The sequence below is a fragment of the Sinocyclocheilus rhinocerous genome, unplaced genomic scaffold (assembly GCF_001515625.1).
Source record: "Sinocyclocheilus rhinocerous isolate Xijiao unplaced genomic scaffold, SAMN03320098_v1.1 scaffold789, whole genome shotgun sequence".
Classification (NCBI taxonomy): Eukaryota; Metazoa; Chordata; class Actinopteri; order Cypriniformes; family Cyprinidae; genus Sinocyclocheilus; species Sinocyclocheilus rhinocerous.
The window spans coordinates 1,794,607-1,812,017 of record NW_015667306.1 but is presented as its reverse complement, the minus strand read 5'-3'; the positions used below and the strand labels follow the sequence as shown (position 1 = coordinate 1,812,017).

At 38.7% G+C, this 17,411-nt stretch overlaps 1 protein-coding gene across 1 annotated transcript in view; it reads right to left on the bottom strand.

The window, feature by feature from the left end:
* Positions 1 to 17,411, bottom strand: part of camkmt (calmodulin-lysine N-methyltransferase) — a 111,265-nt gene that overhangs the window by 17,084 nt on the left and 76,770 nt on the right. The window contains exons 4-8 of the mRNA XM_016545573.1: positions 15,708 to 15,769; positions 13,198 to 13,254; positions 10,674 to 10,737; positions 5,929 to 5,995; positions 4,803 to 4,877 (exon numbers count right to left, since the gene is read on the bottom strand). Coding sequence (XP_016401059.1) covers positions 4,803 to 4,877; positions 5,929 to 5,995; positions 10,674 to 10,737; positions 13,198 to 13,254; positions 15,708 to 15,769 — 325 coding nt within the window. The remainder of the gene's footprint in view (positions 1 to 4,802; positions 4,878 to 5,928; positions 5,996 to 10,673; positions 10,738 to 13,197; positions 13,255 to 15,707; positions 15,770 to 17,411) is intronic.

Sequence of the window (17,411 nt, the reverse complement as noted above, 5' to 3'; positions counted from 1 at the left end):
TTGGAGAAGAAAAGGTGAACGCTACCATAAGTCCAAGATGTGCCAACAGTGAGGCATCGTGAGACCATCCATGTGTGGGGTTGCTTTTCAACCAAGGGAGTGGGCTCTCATAATTCTGCCCAAAAACACTGCCATGAATAAAGAATGGTATCAAAACGTCCTGCAAGAGCGACTTCTTCCAACGATCCATGAGGAGTTTGGTGATGATCCATGCATTTTCCAGCATGATGGAGCACCATGTCACAAAGCAAGAATGATAAAGAAGTGGCTCGAAGATCATTACATTGAAATTTTGGATCTGTGGCCAGGCAACTCCCCGGATCTCAATCCCATAGAGAACCTGTGGTCAGTCCTCAAAAGGCGAGTGGACAAGCAGAAGCCCACAAATTGTGATCAACTTCGAGAACTAATCAGGCAAGAATGGATCACCATCAGTCAAGATTTGGCCCAGAAGCAAATATCCAGCATGCCAGAGCGAATTGCAGAGGTTATGAAGAACAAGGGTCAACACTGTAAATATTGACTCATATTTTTTTGCCAATAAAAGCTTTTAAAACTTATGATATGCTTATCATTGTTTTTCAGTATACCATAGAAACATGTGGAAAAATATCTACAAATACTGAAGCAGCAAACTTTGCAAAACACAAAATTTATGTCACAGCCAGAACTTTTGGCCATGACTGTACATTACACTGTGTGTTTGTGTAGAGAAGTGCTTCAACGTTCTGTGTGTGTGTGTGTGTATGCAAAGCAGTAGCATAAACCAGGGATCACTAAGAGACATGCACTCTCACTTTTGGTTCAGTTGCTGTGAGGGGTCACAAAACATTGCTGTTTCATGCGATTCCAGCTAAAGATCTAAGTGATGGGATACACCGTGTTTTTCCAGAGTGCCATTCCATAGCACTTTAAAATAGACTCCCTGCGGGCATGTTTACATGTAGTCACTATAGAAATGAAGCTGAACAGAAATGGGTTACACTTTAAACCTCCATTATAAAGTCATTAACACACATTATATAATGTATATGAAACTTAAAATGTCAGTAGTTCATGTACAATCAATATGAATGCAAATGAAAACACTGAATAAAAGTCTCAAGATATATCTATTTGGACATACATTAGCATTCATGTGAAAAGTGAAGCTGGTTGTCAGGCCAATCTCAGAGTATAGGGTTTCGCAATTTTTACACGTGAGCAGCTCACGATCCAGAGTTTTCAGTATATCAGAGCAGCATTAAACTCATTTCTGGATATGCTGTGGTTTTGGGTTGCTTATAAGTTGAATTTTGGAAAGCAAGATACACTAACCATCTTCGCAAACTTGTAATGAGAAGCGCTTATAAACCAGCTGCTGACAAAAGGAGATGCTTTAAAATCTCTCTGCGGTTTTATGACAAAAAAGCTTGATGGTCTCACATTTAAGAATGCATAAATTACAAAAAAGTTATTTCTTATTTAATAATAGCTATTATTATTATTATTAGTAGTAGTAGTAGTAGTAGTAGTATTTTATAGCCATATTTTTTCCTTGGGGCGGGAAAAAAATAATACTAATCGTAATTATTATCAAAAGAAAAAAAGGCATTTACATTTTTTCCCCAAACTGCAGCACTACCTAAGTGTCACGGTTTCTGTTAGTTTGGACTCGATTATGTTCAGGTGTGTCTGGCTATCACGTGTATATTAGTTCAGTTCTGTTTGAGTTTCCTTTGTCCGGTCTCATCAATGTTACCCTGTGTGTTGGATTAAAGACTTTCTAAACTTCTTACTTTCTAATCGTGCATTTGCTTACAGCATAGCGTAAAAAAGCAACTGCATTTCTTTCTAGACAGGCAATATTATTTCAGTGCATGATTATTCTACAGGCATTACTGTAACCCTCAATGGCACACTCTTCTCAACCATTTTTTAATTTACGGCCATTTTTAAAAGAAATACTCAATGTAGTAAACAAGAAAACACTTTACTTTTCTTTGAACTCTGCTGTTGCAGTTACGCTGAGGTTTCATTTACACATTTCTTGTGCTGTCATGCTGAGAACTCAGAAACGAGGGCAAGCAGGATCCAAATGCAAAATAATAACAAAAGTACAAGAAACTCTGAAACAGGGAAACAAGAAAACACAACAGAGCTCACCTTAGATTATCACCATAGAGGGATAAGACTTGAAAATGAACACTGTGTCCGAATATGCACACGTCTCTACTATATAGTAGGCAGAAAACAGTATGTGAAATGGGTAGTATGGCTGAATTCATAGTATTTATGAAACAGTAGCTGAAAAGGTGACCTACTGCTTCACGTGGGGTTCTAAAGTGCACACCTGATAGACACGTGACTATCCCATTAAATAAGTCAATGGCAGTAAAGGTCACATGACAATGACAACATGGTGAATAGTGTTTAGGTTTTCATTCATACTAGACACCTACTATACATAATATGATTTTAACAGTTGCTAAGTTCCTCAATAAATGTAGCACCTACTCAGACAGTATGCGATTTTCGGACACAGCCAAGGACACAGATGCAGACAATCAGGGAATAATGAAGGGACGAACAGCAAACAGGAACAAGACAGAACTATAAACTAAAAGACTAGAAAGAGACACTTCTGAAAACTTCTGATTAAAACAGCATATCAGTCTTTCACCTGCTCTGCGGTGAGGAAATATCACTTTAAACAAAACTGCACAAGTCAAGTAAAGAGCTGTGGGCCTTGAGTGCTAATTTCATGCTTTTGTCTACTCTTAGCGTAGCTACAAAACATCATTTTCAGACAAGAATAGCATTGTCTCGTGAGGACAAAGACAAGGTGAAACAGAGGGCTGTCTTTTGGAAGAACCTTTTGCTATCATAGCTGAGACTACGTCTCTATCTCTCTCTCTTCTCCTAGCGTGAGCGCCGCCGCATTATGTCCTGCCTTTCTTGGCGATTGTCTGAAAGACTATAATTAATTGGAGCAGAAGTGTGGCTGTTGACCTTTTCGCAGGTGATCGTCAGCATGGCTATGTTCGTTAATCGCCAAGCGATCACTCTCCTGAAGACAATTACAGATGAGTTGCCAGTGCAAGCAACGGGGGGACAGCAAACGCGGCATGATTCATCCTCACATACTTTCTTCCACTCTCTCTCTCTCTCTCTCTCACACACACACACACACAGACAGACACATAGTATCTCCTTACTACACACAAATCAATCTCATGCTGGCCCTCTGCTGCACATTTTACCTGCGTATTAGCTGCCATTTGTCTGACATTAGAATAATAGTAGGCTGTACCAGGCTTTAGTGATCATCGCCAGAGAACACACAGGTATCATTATATCCCGCCTCCATCAGCCTCACCACTTTGTGCTAGATAGAGACAATGCCAAAGAACATCCGGTTTAAAGCTGGGCTTATAACAATGTAATAATGTAATAACAATGAAATAAACTATAATAGTGTTAAGAAAAATGTTGATGAGGAAAAATGTGTATGATTTGGAAATGTATATAATTAAAGTACTAATTAGGGTCATTATAATGCATGTAATGAAAGCAGGGACCATTACAAAAGAATCAGACATGAATAAGTCTCACTAACAATCTCCTGTATTCATTGGCCATTTTCGGTGTATTTAATGTGTAGATTTAATATAAATTCATAAAATATTGGCAAACATTACATTACTGGAACAAAGGTTAACATGTAAAATATATTAAAGGGGCAGTTCACCCCAAAATGAATTTATTGTCCCTCATGTCATTCCAAACAACCTGTATGGCTTTTTCTTCTGAATAAAAGAAATAACATATTTTGAAGATTGTTTCAGCTTTTTTTAACTGTATAATGAAAGTCAGTGTGCTCACAAACAAAATCGGACCACACTGATTTTGTATGGACAAACAGATATATTATATAGAAGAAATAAAATCATACAGGTTTGGAGCGACTTGAATGAGTAAATTATGACAGAATTTTTAATTTTGTGTGAACTATACCTTTAACAACTAAATGACCATATAAATAAAAAGAACGGTTCATCTTTGATCACATGACTCCCTAAGCTGGATTTCCCAAACTATCCAACATAGCATTCTAGAAACATTAAATTTTCTTGCATTACACAATGAAGTCTGAATGGACCAGTAGTAAAATTTACATCCGAATGATTGTAAAAGACTAGTATGATGCACACGCAACAACATATTTTCACAGACATACAAAAGAGAGAAAAAAACAACATGTTCAGGATCTGGCTAATTGAAATGTTTGTATTGCTCCACAATCTCTCTCTCGCTCTCTTTCTCTCCTTGCACAGGCATAATTATTTGCAATTTGCCTAAGACATCCATTTGCTGGGATGCCAAGCATGAAAAAGAGGCAATTTCTGAAAAATGGAAATGCCTGGCGGAGCTAGCGGAGGGGAAATAATGCAGTGCCATCCGCGAGCTGATGGCTGCCATCTGATAAGCGTTAGGGGCGCAGGAATATTAATGCCACATCACCGGGACACAAGGTGCACACTTTTATTGAGGGTGTAGACATATTGTGGCTGGAGATACTAGTAAAGTGTGAGATATGATATTTATTTTGTAATAGTTGTAAGAACGGCTGCTTTGGACAGATGTACAGAATCTCTTCGCCTGCTCAGAATCGTATAATGTTAGAAAGAACAAGCGGTTTGGCCTGAAAGATCTGTTTTGGAGGTGTCGTGCAACAATTGTGTTAGGATTGTACGAGTGTCATGTTTTGGGTGACGGTGGATCTCTAAAGAATTGACAGTTCAGCAAAAGGATCAACCTACCAGTCAGCGCACATCACCACGTCAAAGCGATCCTCCAGAGCGGACATATCGGCCTCATTGTCCCATCTCACCACCCTGAAAGAGGACAGGATGATAGCTGCGTCATCAACCCTGTTGCACAATTTATCATTCACCCCCACAATCCCTCACAATGCTGCATCCAGAGATATTTCACACACCTGACACTTGCTTTATTTGCGCCGTTATCTGGCGGCGATCGTCTTCTCTCTTTTCTTTAAGTGCTAGGGCCAGTTTCCAGGCAAGCAAATCTGATTATTAATTAGCCATTATTAACAGTCAGTAAACAAAAATTACGTCTTGTGGAAATACAATCTCCTCTCTCAGTGGGGGTCTGCGCTGCTTATTCACTGACTTGAGAAAGCGAATCCACCCCCCCTCCCTCAACCAATCACACGCGACCTTCACCCCACTCAAACCGCGCGCTCTGACAGGAAGCCTAATCTCTAAAGAAAACAATCAAAGTAATGCAGGCTAATTATACGTTTACTCTTTCACTTCATCAGCCCAGTGTAAATACACAGGGAGGGGGAAGTGTGCAGAGCAAGAGAGAGGAGAGGAGACGAGAGGGGGAGAGAGTGGTTAGATCACTGAGTGCCAAAATTACTTTTTAGGTGATAATGCATTTGCGTGATGGTGTGCACAGTGGATGAGCTGTGTTTTGGCAAATGTGAGAGAGGGGTGTTATAGAGAGAGAGTGTGTGTTTGAGTTTTCTAGATGAGGGCATTCAATCACGGAGAGTGGCTCATCATCACTCTGCCTGGATACATCTCGGCGCGTTAGAGAGCGTAGCGCTCGCCCCACTGGCTGCGGATACCTCGTTACCGGGCCAACTGGGTTCAGGGAGTGACACGGAGCCTTGCAACCTCATTTTTGCCTACTTATTGACACTATTATGTCCCGAACACAAGTGCTGTAAATGCCACTTTACCCAAACACACTTTTCTATACTTCATGGCATGCTTGACAATGCAAAGCTTCAGTGAATTATAACACTTGAATTTGTATTGACATAAGAGATGGACTTCATATGGCTGTAATGTAAAAGCAATATTAGTGCTCTGTCTTTTATTAATGGAGATGTTTGGGAGGTGTATGAGTGATTACCTGCTGGACACATTGGTAGACAGGAAGAGCCCCTCTCGCCTGTTCCTCTCGATTACACTGCGCACATCTGATGCTCTTTGTCAAGAAATGCAACACGGTTTCATAATTAATAAAAACATGACAATTAAACATACAGATATATCCACCTTCATGTCAAAAGTTTGAATACACCTACTCTTTTTCCATATTTTGTTATAATAGAGAAGGCATCAAAACTATGAAACAACGCAAATTATAAACAGGATATTTCGGGTCCTAAATGCTGACTGGTCAACACTGCTATGCACTCTGGACAGCATCTCAAACAACTTGAGGTGCATCCTGAGATGGTTTATAAACAGACACTTGGCAGCTGCTTTTCTTTCACTATTTGATCTAACTAATCAAAAATAAATAAATAATTAATATTTATAATATTTTATATTATTATTTTCAAGTGAAGAAAAACAACTTAAATAAACTAATAAACTAATAATTTAAAATTTTGGCGAAAAAAAAAATGGCATCCCCTGTGAGAATCTTTAATAATAATAATAATAATAATAATTTGTCAATGGTTATCAAAATAAATAAACATATAAACATATAGACATAGACAGACAGACATGCATACACACACACACACACATACATAAATGTTATTTTAATATTTAGTAAATTTAGTATACTTTCACAACATGAGAAATTACATTCATAAATTTATTTAAAAGTTTGTCTGGTATTGTGTTTATATTCTTTTGTGAACATGAACATGGAATACTACAACAAAGTGATCAAGCTGCAGAATACAGAAAAGTACACAAAAGTATGAAAGTTGTAGGTGAGACACTGTTGAACAACAGCAAGTTCCTTTTCTTTATCCCTCTGATCAAGAGCCTATTACACTTAGCTGATTTCTTGTTTAATCATGTCAGGCCCTTTCATATGACGTCAACCCACAGAGTCCGTTCGCTTCCGTAACAGCCGTCTCTCTCCACAGCTCATCCTCAGATTACCACTGAGCTCAAAACCAACTCATGCAAAGCATTACCATAGTAGGTAATCAATAGGGAGGCTTTTAACCTGCAGCCATCTCCTCAGATGGGCCTCCACCCATTGTGGTTATACTGCGGGATTGATGTCAGCGCATCTATGAATAGACCCTTCGACAGTTTTAAACTAATTCAATTACAATTTCTTGCTTTTTCTGGCCTGCTTTCTCTCTCGCTCCATGGAAAACAACCGTAGCAAATCCAATCTATAGCACAGGGATGGAGGGCAAATCCCTCAATGAAAGAGGGGAGGGGGCTGGGTGCGCACGTTACACTGGTGAGATCCGCAGCTAAGGCGAGAGAGTGGAAAGCTTACAGTGTAATCCCATCAGGAAAAGACCACTGGGGGAGAGGTTAGCACTGGCGTCTCACTCATTCTCTTTTAACAGTGCCCCGAGACACAATTTTTATCAAAAATAGACTTCCTGTGTAACACCTGTGTCATTCATTCATTCATTCATTCATATTGCCTCCAAGTTTCAGGACTTTTGATTAATAAAGCTCCAGAGAGCAGTAGCTATTAAAGAACATAATCAGTGTGAAAAGTAACATTTAACAGTATGGGTCTCTTGATTACACATGCACGGCTTTAATACAAGTGCAGACTAGACGAGATCAGAACTGAGTCATGAAACCACTCAGCACTTTCTGATACACTAATCATTCCCAGTTGGGCTCATTGGCCTTTTTTTTTTTTTATGAAGTATTCAGAGTGTGTATGTGTGTGTGTGTTCATGTAGTAACATGTCTAATTCAGTCATATTCGGTTTAGATAGTAAGAATACTACATTTGCATATCATATTTGGAGTAACATCTAATTGTCCAGCAATAACAAGTACTCGCACACAATGCCATGAATCTGAGTACTGCATGTAGACATATACAACAGGGGTCTCAAACACTAGCGAGGTTGTGTTCTCCAGTGGGGGCCAACTATGCCAACAAACCAACCACAATATGAACTTTGTACTATACTAATGATGCAGTTACTGCAGTTTACATCTTGCTGGTTAGGCAGGTTGAAGAGCCAATCTGGCTTTGATGTAGAAGTCAAAAGTAATTGAAATGTACACAAATATAAATATTCCAAAAATGACAAATCATGGCCCGTTTAGCAGGAGCTTTTGTAACATTAAGAGTCCAATTGTTTGGTGTTTTAAGAACAACTGTCTATCATTATGACTGCTTACACATAGCATGGCAAGACTTCATCAGCGAAAAAGAATAGTGGGCGAAACCGGAAGTGAATGATAGGGACCATCAACACTAAGAAGGATTGTGTCCAAACAGCACAGAACTACTGCAGCAAAAGTGACAGCAAACCTCAATATTCACCTTGAAGTTCGTGTTTCCACAAAAACAGACCACAGAGAACTTCACAAAGCCAACATCCATGAAAGAACTGCAAATTATAAATTTAATTGCAGACACCAATGCTAAAATATGAAAAACATGCTGTTAAGATCATGAAACCTGGACAGCTGGAGATTCACTTCAATATCTGCCCTGGTGATCTCAATCACCTCACTTAAACATTGTCAAACCACTGTGGGCAATTTTTGGAGAGAAGTGTAAGAAGCAGATTCCCTCCTCCAACATCTCTAAAGCAACTGACAGATATTCTGATAGACAACGTTCAACTGGAGACTGTTCAAACATTGTGTTAATCTATTCTAAGAAAGCTGCAAGCTATATTAAAGGCATTGGTGGTAAAACACCTTAATATTCACATTATGTTGTTCAAACCCTGTACACAATACATATATATCTATATAGTTTAGTTTTTAAACAAAGGTCAAACCTAAATGCTGAAATCAGAAATTGCTTTACACACCAGATTTTATAATTTAGGGTTGTATAGAGCTATCCAGAACAATTTTTTTAACCCTTTAAAACACAGTAAAAGAAAGGAACACAGAATAAAAAAATTAAAAAAAATACTGTATATATATAACCATAGATATGTTTACATTGAAAGTTTGGAGTAATCCTATGACTAGCATGCAAATATTAATGTTTCAACTCTGTTGATCCCTTCATTTTCTTTCTTCTAAAACAAAGAAAGAAAACACCATATCGTATAGGGTTCTCCCAAGAAAGCCTCGTCCGATCATCAGATCATCTCTTGGCGTTCTATTATGGCAGAAACATCTCTGAAACAAAGCACTGCCAATTAATGCTCTATCAGCCTTCTGACAGTCTTTTCACACTCTGTTACAGGAAGCAGTTTAGAGACAGACTACGAATGTTTTGAGTATGTCGTGCTCTGCTCCCTTTCCCTCCATTTTCTTTTAAACAAATCTCTTCTCAATGAGGAGTTGTGTTGATTCATGCCACAGCCATTGTTCTTTGAGTCTTGATATTCAATAAAAGCTCATTGTAGTGGCAGCGCTGGCTGTTGTACTAACGAATGTGGGCACAGTAATTTTGCGGCGTTTTGCTGTCACGTCTGTCGTCTCCGTTTTTCCTGCCTTTGTGAGCCAAACGACGAGGCTAATCTGAGTGATTGCGGAAGACGAGAGATGGAGAGCGGGAATAAGAAAAAGCGAAGAAAGGGAATGAAGAAAAAATGTTTGAGCTGTGCCCTGTCACCTGTTTAAGCTTCATCCGTGCTCCTGGCAAAAGAGAAAGTCAATAGGGGAATGGAAGAGGGGGGAGAGGGTGAGAGACAAGGAGCAGGTGAGTCAACACACACAGCGGTAGCCTTCAATGACATGAATATGTATTAAACATGTTAAATGCAGGTTTCGGGTGTCAGCTGGATGATTTGCCTCACATTCAGATATGTCGAGGGGTGTGTGTGTGTGTGTGTGTGTGTGTGCATGCGTGTGCGTATTCTTTGACAGAGTGCACATTAAGAATGGCTGACTGAATGTGTGTGTGTGTGTGTGTGTGTGTGCGTGCGTGTGAGGTGAAAGTGAGAGGAATATCTGAGGTAAATAGGGGTTAAATAGACAGCCAGGTTTTCTTTTCTGTGCTACGCTCTCGAAGACAGTCTACAGTGAGAACATACACACACAACACATCGCTGTCAGCACTCCAACTGAACAAAGTGATGTTTGGAATGGTTCGGAAACACACACAAGTTCTGTTCCAAAACCAAGTGAGCTGCCTCTGTAGGGAGAGTTTTGTTTAGGTGTCAATTTAACACGTGAAGGCTGTTCCAGAAGGTATAGGGAATGTAATTATGCTGCCTTCTAAGTTACCTCATTTTGAGCAAATTATAAGCATCCTCTGTGGAAAAGGCAACCCCAGAATGCACTGCGACAAGCTCAATGATAAAATAAATGAAGACTGTGGACAAACAAGAGAAATGTAGATGGACCCTTTTCACATTTCTAGGTTTCTCAAAAGTTGGGTAAAATTCTACAGCAGTGAACGGAAGACTACATCAAATGTATTTTTTGCGTTCCCATTTGCTCAAATAGCAACAAAAAAAAAACTCCACAATAGTGTTTTCATGACTTTCAGAAAGAGGAAAAAATACAAATGATATTTTAATCAAATATCACTTTCCTCTCATGTCGCTTGCAATTATGGAGTCTCCTGTGCACTTCATTTACAGATCCTGCCTATGTAAGTTCCAGATCAGTCATTTATGGGGTTCCATTTCAGTTCAGACGCTGCCTTAGAAGGCAGCTGCCTATGTAGGGAGTGGGCAGCTTACTAGGTTTTGGAACAGAGCTACACACCAGTCCGTAATGCAAGGATACTTTGAATTGCCTTCTCGTTGCCATCAGATAGCAGCACTTCCTTCACATCAGCACAAACCGCAATCTGCAGAAAAAGAAAAAAAAAGATGAAAAATAAACAAACAAATAAATAAATAAAACAAAAGCAAGACATCCTCAGCACACTGTTTGCAAGCAGTCATATCTGAAGAGCGCTGATTTTTAAAGCCCTACTCCAAAACGACCACCCTTCTCTCTTTCTCCCCTGCTCCCTCTCATCCATCGCTGTCTGTCTCAGACGTTTTTTTATTTTACGTCTGCATTATTTTAATCATTCAATCAAATCAGTCAATACTTTTATCATTCCTGGTGGCTGGGAGTCCTCTATCTTGCTATCACTCTGTTGGGTAATTGCATTGTGACAGGGGATGATGGTGAGTGCCGAGCCTTTCATTTGCAGTGTGGTGTTTATCAGACGGGGCCATCGCGCTCTGCTGTCACTCCTTACTCGGCTCGCAAGGTCTGCCTGATGCCCTTCATATAACTTTGTACTGCGAAGCTTCTGCCTTTGTGCTGCTCCACTGTCAGCTCTTTCTATACAGTCTTTTCATTCAAGTAGTCGTCTTTATCAGAGGCACTGTGTAACAGTAGTTTGGAGAGACACAGTGGGCAGAAGCAGGGAGTGTGTGCGTTTGTAAAAGTGCTTGCAAGGTTTTATATTTGTGCTTTTGAATAATGCGATTAAAAATTTCTGACAGTTCTCAAACACGGGAAGCAAAAATAACTTTTTGACACACCTGCCAATGCAGAGTGAATTTATGTATTTATTAATCTTATGTAGTTATTTCTTAGCAGACATGAAACTGTATTTTAATAATTAGTATTTTTAGTTTTTAGGAGTGGACCAACATTCCACAGGCTACAATCAACAACCTGATCAACTCTATGCAAAGGAGATGTTGTTGCACTGCGTGAGGCAAATGGTGGTCACACCAGATACTGACTGGTTTTCGGACCCCCCCGGACCCCCCAATACAGTAAAACTGCACATTTTAGAGTGGCCTTTTATTGTGGCTAGCCTAGGTCAGCTCATGAAAAATGGGGGCAAAAACAAAAGTGTTTTGCGTTTATAATTTTGTTCAGTATATTACTGTCCTTACGAGAATGGGAATATTTTGCAGTTTAGTGATGGGTTAATTCTTAAGGAATATTAGCATGTGCTATAGTACTGTTCAAAAGTTTGGGGTCAGTAGGATTTTATTATTTAAAGATATTAATACTTTTATTCAGCAAGGATGCATTAAATTAAAAGTCACAGTAAAGACATTTGTAATGTTACAAAAGATGTATACTTCAAATAAATGTTCTTTTGAACTTTCTAATTATTCAAGTTTCTTAAGCATCAAATCAGCATATTAGAATGATTTCTGTAGGATCATGTGACACTGAAGACTGGAATAATGGCTGCTGAAAATTCAGCTTTGTATTACAGGAATAAATTATGCCTTAAAATACATTTAAATACAAAATTGTTATTTTAAATTGTGAAAAATATTTCACAATATTACTGCTGAATTGTTTTCTATTCAATAAATTTAACCTCGGTGAGCATATAAAAAAGTTCCCAATAAATTTGTTTTGATGGTATAATGCGGTGAATATTCCACGCCATCGCACAAAGAAAACCAGCATCTTACATTTTCCCAGGTAAAAGTCCTTTCAAAGACACAAATTGCAACAGGATTTCTTAAGTAGGTTTTTTTAGCAGACATTTTTAATGTCTATAATTTGAAACGCTCAAGTCAAACAAAAAGGTTACATGCACTGACAAAATGAGACAATACAGCAGAATCATCTCTACAGAGTGATGTAGTGTTTTTTGCCCTGTGGGCAAGAGTCCCACACCACCAGCTAGCCATATGGGCATCAAGACCTGCAGGAAACCAACCAGTCACCCAAGAAAAACATGGATGGCACTGCCAAAACCACAGCACTCCAGGGCACAGGACAGAAGAGAGAAGCTATTTGTCCTTGCAAAGGACTTAAATAAACACAAGCATCAAGAAGCACTAAGTCAGACCTGAGAAGAGGAATGCGAGTTAAAAAAAAAAGGTCGAGTGGGGGGATGAGGAGGGCGATCCACTGGCGGTCCGTAATGTCACAACACGGGGGTATTGAGTGGAGAGATATGGGAAGGCTGGTCTTGTGAAGGCGAAATCGATAACATGTTAAGCCTGTCCATCTGGAGAGGCTACTACAAACTACTATACACTACACACAGCCAGAGTCTAAGCCACTGATGTGTGTGTATGTGTGTCTGTGACCAAGACAGAATGTGTTTGCATATGCAAGCCCATGTGTTTGAATGCTTTTGATGAAGATAGCCCATTGGGCCATGTGTGTTTATGGTCACTGAGGTAGAAATGTCAATGTGCGCTGGCTGATTTCATGTTGCTTACAATATGCCCATGTTAGATTACCCATGCTGATGCAAATTGCCCATTTGCCTGTGACTGTCTGTCTGTGTGAGCACTATATGCAATTTTTGCTTTCACTTTTGACTTACCATGAGACCTGCCAGACACGTCATCCCTCCACCCAGCTCACACACCGCGGAGCCCCTGTGAGACAGAGAGACACGGAGGGGTTTGATGCGCCGTTTAGCGTTAACATTGACGTACATGAGTACGAGAGTGAAGTTTTTCAGCTCAAATGAGATGAAAACAGGAGAATGGGAGCGATAGAGAAAGAGAGCGAGATGCTGTTGTGTCTTGGCAATAACGCTAATTAACTTGCCCGTGTAGAGGGATGCCATTGATTGGAATGCTATTCCACTGGGCTCATTGATCTCAACCTTCCTCTCTCTCCTTCTCTCTGCATGCGAGCGGGTGTATATGCGTTTACAAAAGAAAGCGCAATTGTCCTTTTTTCTGCTGGAAATGTGGATTTGGGCTACAACAGGAACAGGAAGTTAATCAAACATACAGGATCAATGTTCTGCTTTGATTCTGTACTGGACTGTAAGTACAGTACATTGATTCATTACAGATGGCAATACTGCAGTATTGTCAAATACATCATTCTAAATTAGGCGAGACAAAATATACTGGTATTGATGATAACCTTAATATGTAAAAAGTGAAAAATAATATCATGTTAATACTGTTGGAAATAATTATAAATAATCCAGCGGCAATAACTATCTGGTTAACATTCTAAATAGTAAGTGGCGGTATTGGAACCTAATGCTAGTTGCAATCCGTCATAAAACAGAAACACCCGAAAAAAGTTAGCTTCCAAGGTTGGGAGTTTTTTGGATGTCGTAAAAAAGACAGGATTTTAGACCCCTAGTCTTTAGGAAGTTCTGACCTTTTTGTAAAATTTTGTACAGTTATTGTTACAAATTCTCCCCCCGCCTCCCAAAACTCGCATTTCGAGTGATTAATTTAATTGTAGGGAAAATCTGATATTGTGTAAAGCCCTATACTGAATATTTATATATTCAAAAACACATTTGACATTTATATGGTACTCCAAAGTACTTGTAAGAATACCATAGTTTTACTATGGTAAATTTTTACTTATTTTTCTTTTAAGTGCTATATTTCTGATTCACTGAGCTCTGTTTACATCAAGTGACAAACCAACACATTAGTAATATATGCAAAAGTAAATAAAAAAGGGTTAAAAATTAAACATCATTCACTGATTAATTGATTTCTTATTGCTTTCTAAAATGCTTCATGAATTTTGATAATTTTATGCTCTCGGTAGTCAAATCTCACCACACAAAACACGTTGAGGTTGACACAAAACACTTATCCTCATTGCAAGTGAACATGTTTGCAAACATGTTAGCATCTGGCTAATTAGCCTAGCTTCTGCAGAAGAGTTTGACTGGACAAATAGCCTTTAAACCATATGTCAATAACTATAGATAGATATTGAACGTATTTTCCCCACCCTTAAAAAAGTAAATAAGCCCAATTGGGAATTTATTTTATTAATAGCATTTAGCATTTTGGTTTTTTTTTTCTCAGAACAAACCTGCCATTTTTGAGTCACACCACAACAGTACACTCAGACACATACCTATTGCATATCCAGAGACATACGCACCCGAACAAAATAATTCACATGAAAGGTAATTCATATAATTCTCACAGGAATGGAGAATTTACACAAAGACTATAATTTGCATAGAGTTCATTTGTGTTTGTCATACACAAAATATACAGTAGAGAGTCCTTGTAGATAAAAAGCAGCCCAGAACCACACACACCAGAACTGTCTTCTCACACACACACACGCAGGCAGCTTGACTTCATCATTTTGCCAGTCATTTCTGTGCTCCGTGACAACAGTCTCCACGTGTTTGTCTGCTCTCAGCCCATGATCCGACACCTTCCATTGACAGAGAGACAGAGTGGAGGATGAAGAGAGAGCGATTGTTGTATGAGGGAGTGCAATTAAAAATTAATGCGCACAAAACTGCTAGTATGAGCCACGGCGGGGACAAAGCCCCAGTGACAGGTAGCTATTTGGCTGTACATTGGGCTAGTGGAAAGAAAGGCAAAAAAACAGAGGGATGAAGAGAAGAGATGGGCGCTCTCTGTAAATTGACTTTTTGTTGTTCTGCTTTATCCTCCTCTTTTTCTCTTTTTGGTGAGTGCCTGATAACAGGTCTGGAAGATAGCGAGAGGGTGACAGTCCTTGATGACATACAGGAACAAGAGCACACATCCACACACACACACACACACACACTCTCAAACATACTACACACACATACACATGCAAATTAACTTCAGTGTTTAATTTAGAGGTCTGAATATGCACCAGACCAAATCACAACAGATCACAGGTCTTAACATCCTCCGTTCGCACACACACACACACACACACAGAGAATCCTATAGAAGCATTGGCCCAAGGGTGCAAAACCCTGCTCTGTCTCTATATGCCCAGTTGACCTTCAGCTTGCTGCTGTGTGATCGATAAGCCTCTCTTTCCTCTTCTGCCTCTTGAATGTAAAAACAGGAAATCAAAGGCTTGTGTACCGCCTTGAGTACAAATCAAAAAGTGCCCCTTGCTTCTCAGGCAATAGTAGGCCATCACCTCTTCAGAAGGCCAGACACCTGAAAGAGAAAGAGAGAGCAGTTAGATAGAGTGTATGAAGTGTGATGGTACTTACTAGTGCACCAAACCTCCAAGTTTGTTTACAATACCGGGTATTACTACACAATTTTCACTATCACATTAAATTTAGTGCACATCAGAGCATAATCTGGCTATGAGTCATCTATTCAGATATGAAAGGGCCGTCTGACTGACATATTTAAACCACCAATCATAACTCATATGATTTACAGTGATGTTTAGGGGCAGGAAATAGATTAAAAGCATTAATGCATTAAAAGTGATAGTTAGGAGAACATATACTACCATTCGAAAATTCAAAACTATTTTTTTTAAAGGCTAAATTTTTGTGATCAAAAATACAGTAAAAACAGTAATATTGTGAAATATTAACCGTTTCTATTCAATTTTAATGTATTTTTTAAATGTAATTAATTCATTTGATGGCAATCATTGCAGTCTTCATCATGACCTTCATCATCTTTCATCATTCTAATATGCTGATTTGTTGCTCAAGAAACATAAACTGATCATTTTTTTAGGATTCTTTGATGAACTGGAAATTCAAAAGAACAGCATTTATTTAAAATATAAATCTTTTGTAATATTATAAATGCTTTTACTTTTGATCCCTTCAATGCATTTTTGCTGATTAAAAGTATTAATTTCTCTGATCTCTCTTTGTCTCTATACATAATTGCCACTACATTTTTTTATTAGTTTTATTCAGCATTTAGTTTTTTTCACCAGATTAACATTTGTTTACTGTTAAATTAGTGAATTAATTTAATAAATAATGTTTTACTAAAAAGAAATACAATTGTATATGCATAACTACAAAAAATATATATAAAATTACTACACACACACAAAAAATATTTTTTTTTTGTGAGCATTCATCTAGTCAATCATGTCATGTAGTTACTATAGTATAACCATCACATTTTATCTCACATTTCCTTGCATAATGGATGAGAGAGATACTTTAATGTTCAGTATAGATGGCCAGATCATAAAAAAACTGAAAGTTACTATGATGAACATTATATATCAAAGACTGCAAGGAAACATTCAATTTATTACATACCATAACCTCAAACAAGGATGCTACAAGCCTACTTGGTAACCTTCACATGATGCAACATAAGGACAGTGTCTCACTCTCTTTTACACTGGCGCTTTCTCTCTGTTCATGAAGAACGCTACCTGCTCGATACAGTTCGCTTCCAACACACACACACAAGATTCTGGCTACTTAGGCTTGTAAGCGAATGATTATCACAAGAAGCAGGCTGGTGGTCTTATCACCCACTGTCAGCCTCTGCTCCTTCTGCTAGCTCCAGCAAGAGCCATAAAGCTGCTATTGTCTCTCAGACACACACATACACACATGCAGCTAAGGAAAATAGTCATTTCAATAAACTTAGGCCCCTGAGCTGTCTGCCTTTCATGGGAGCTCTTATGTGTTTGGATTTGTGTGTGTAACTTTACTTTCGTTTGCAACATATCTTCATGTATAAATTTGCGAAGTGTTTTAAAAGAAAGAAGAAAGAAAACAGTGTTTTTGGTGTGTAAGTGTTGGGAAATGCGTGTACCTTTCTGTAACATTTTAACCATTCTGTCAGACAAAAAACTGTGTTT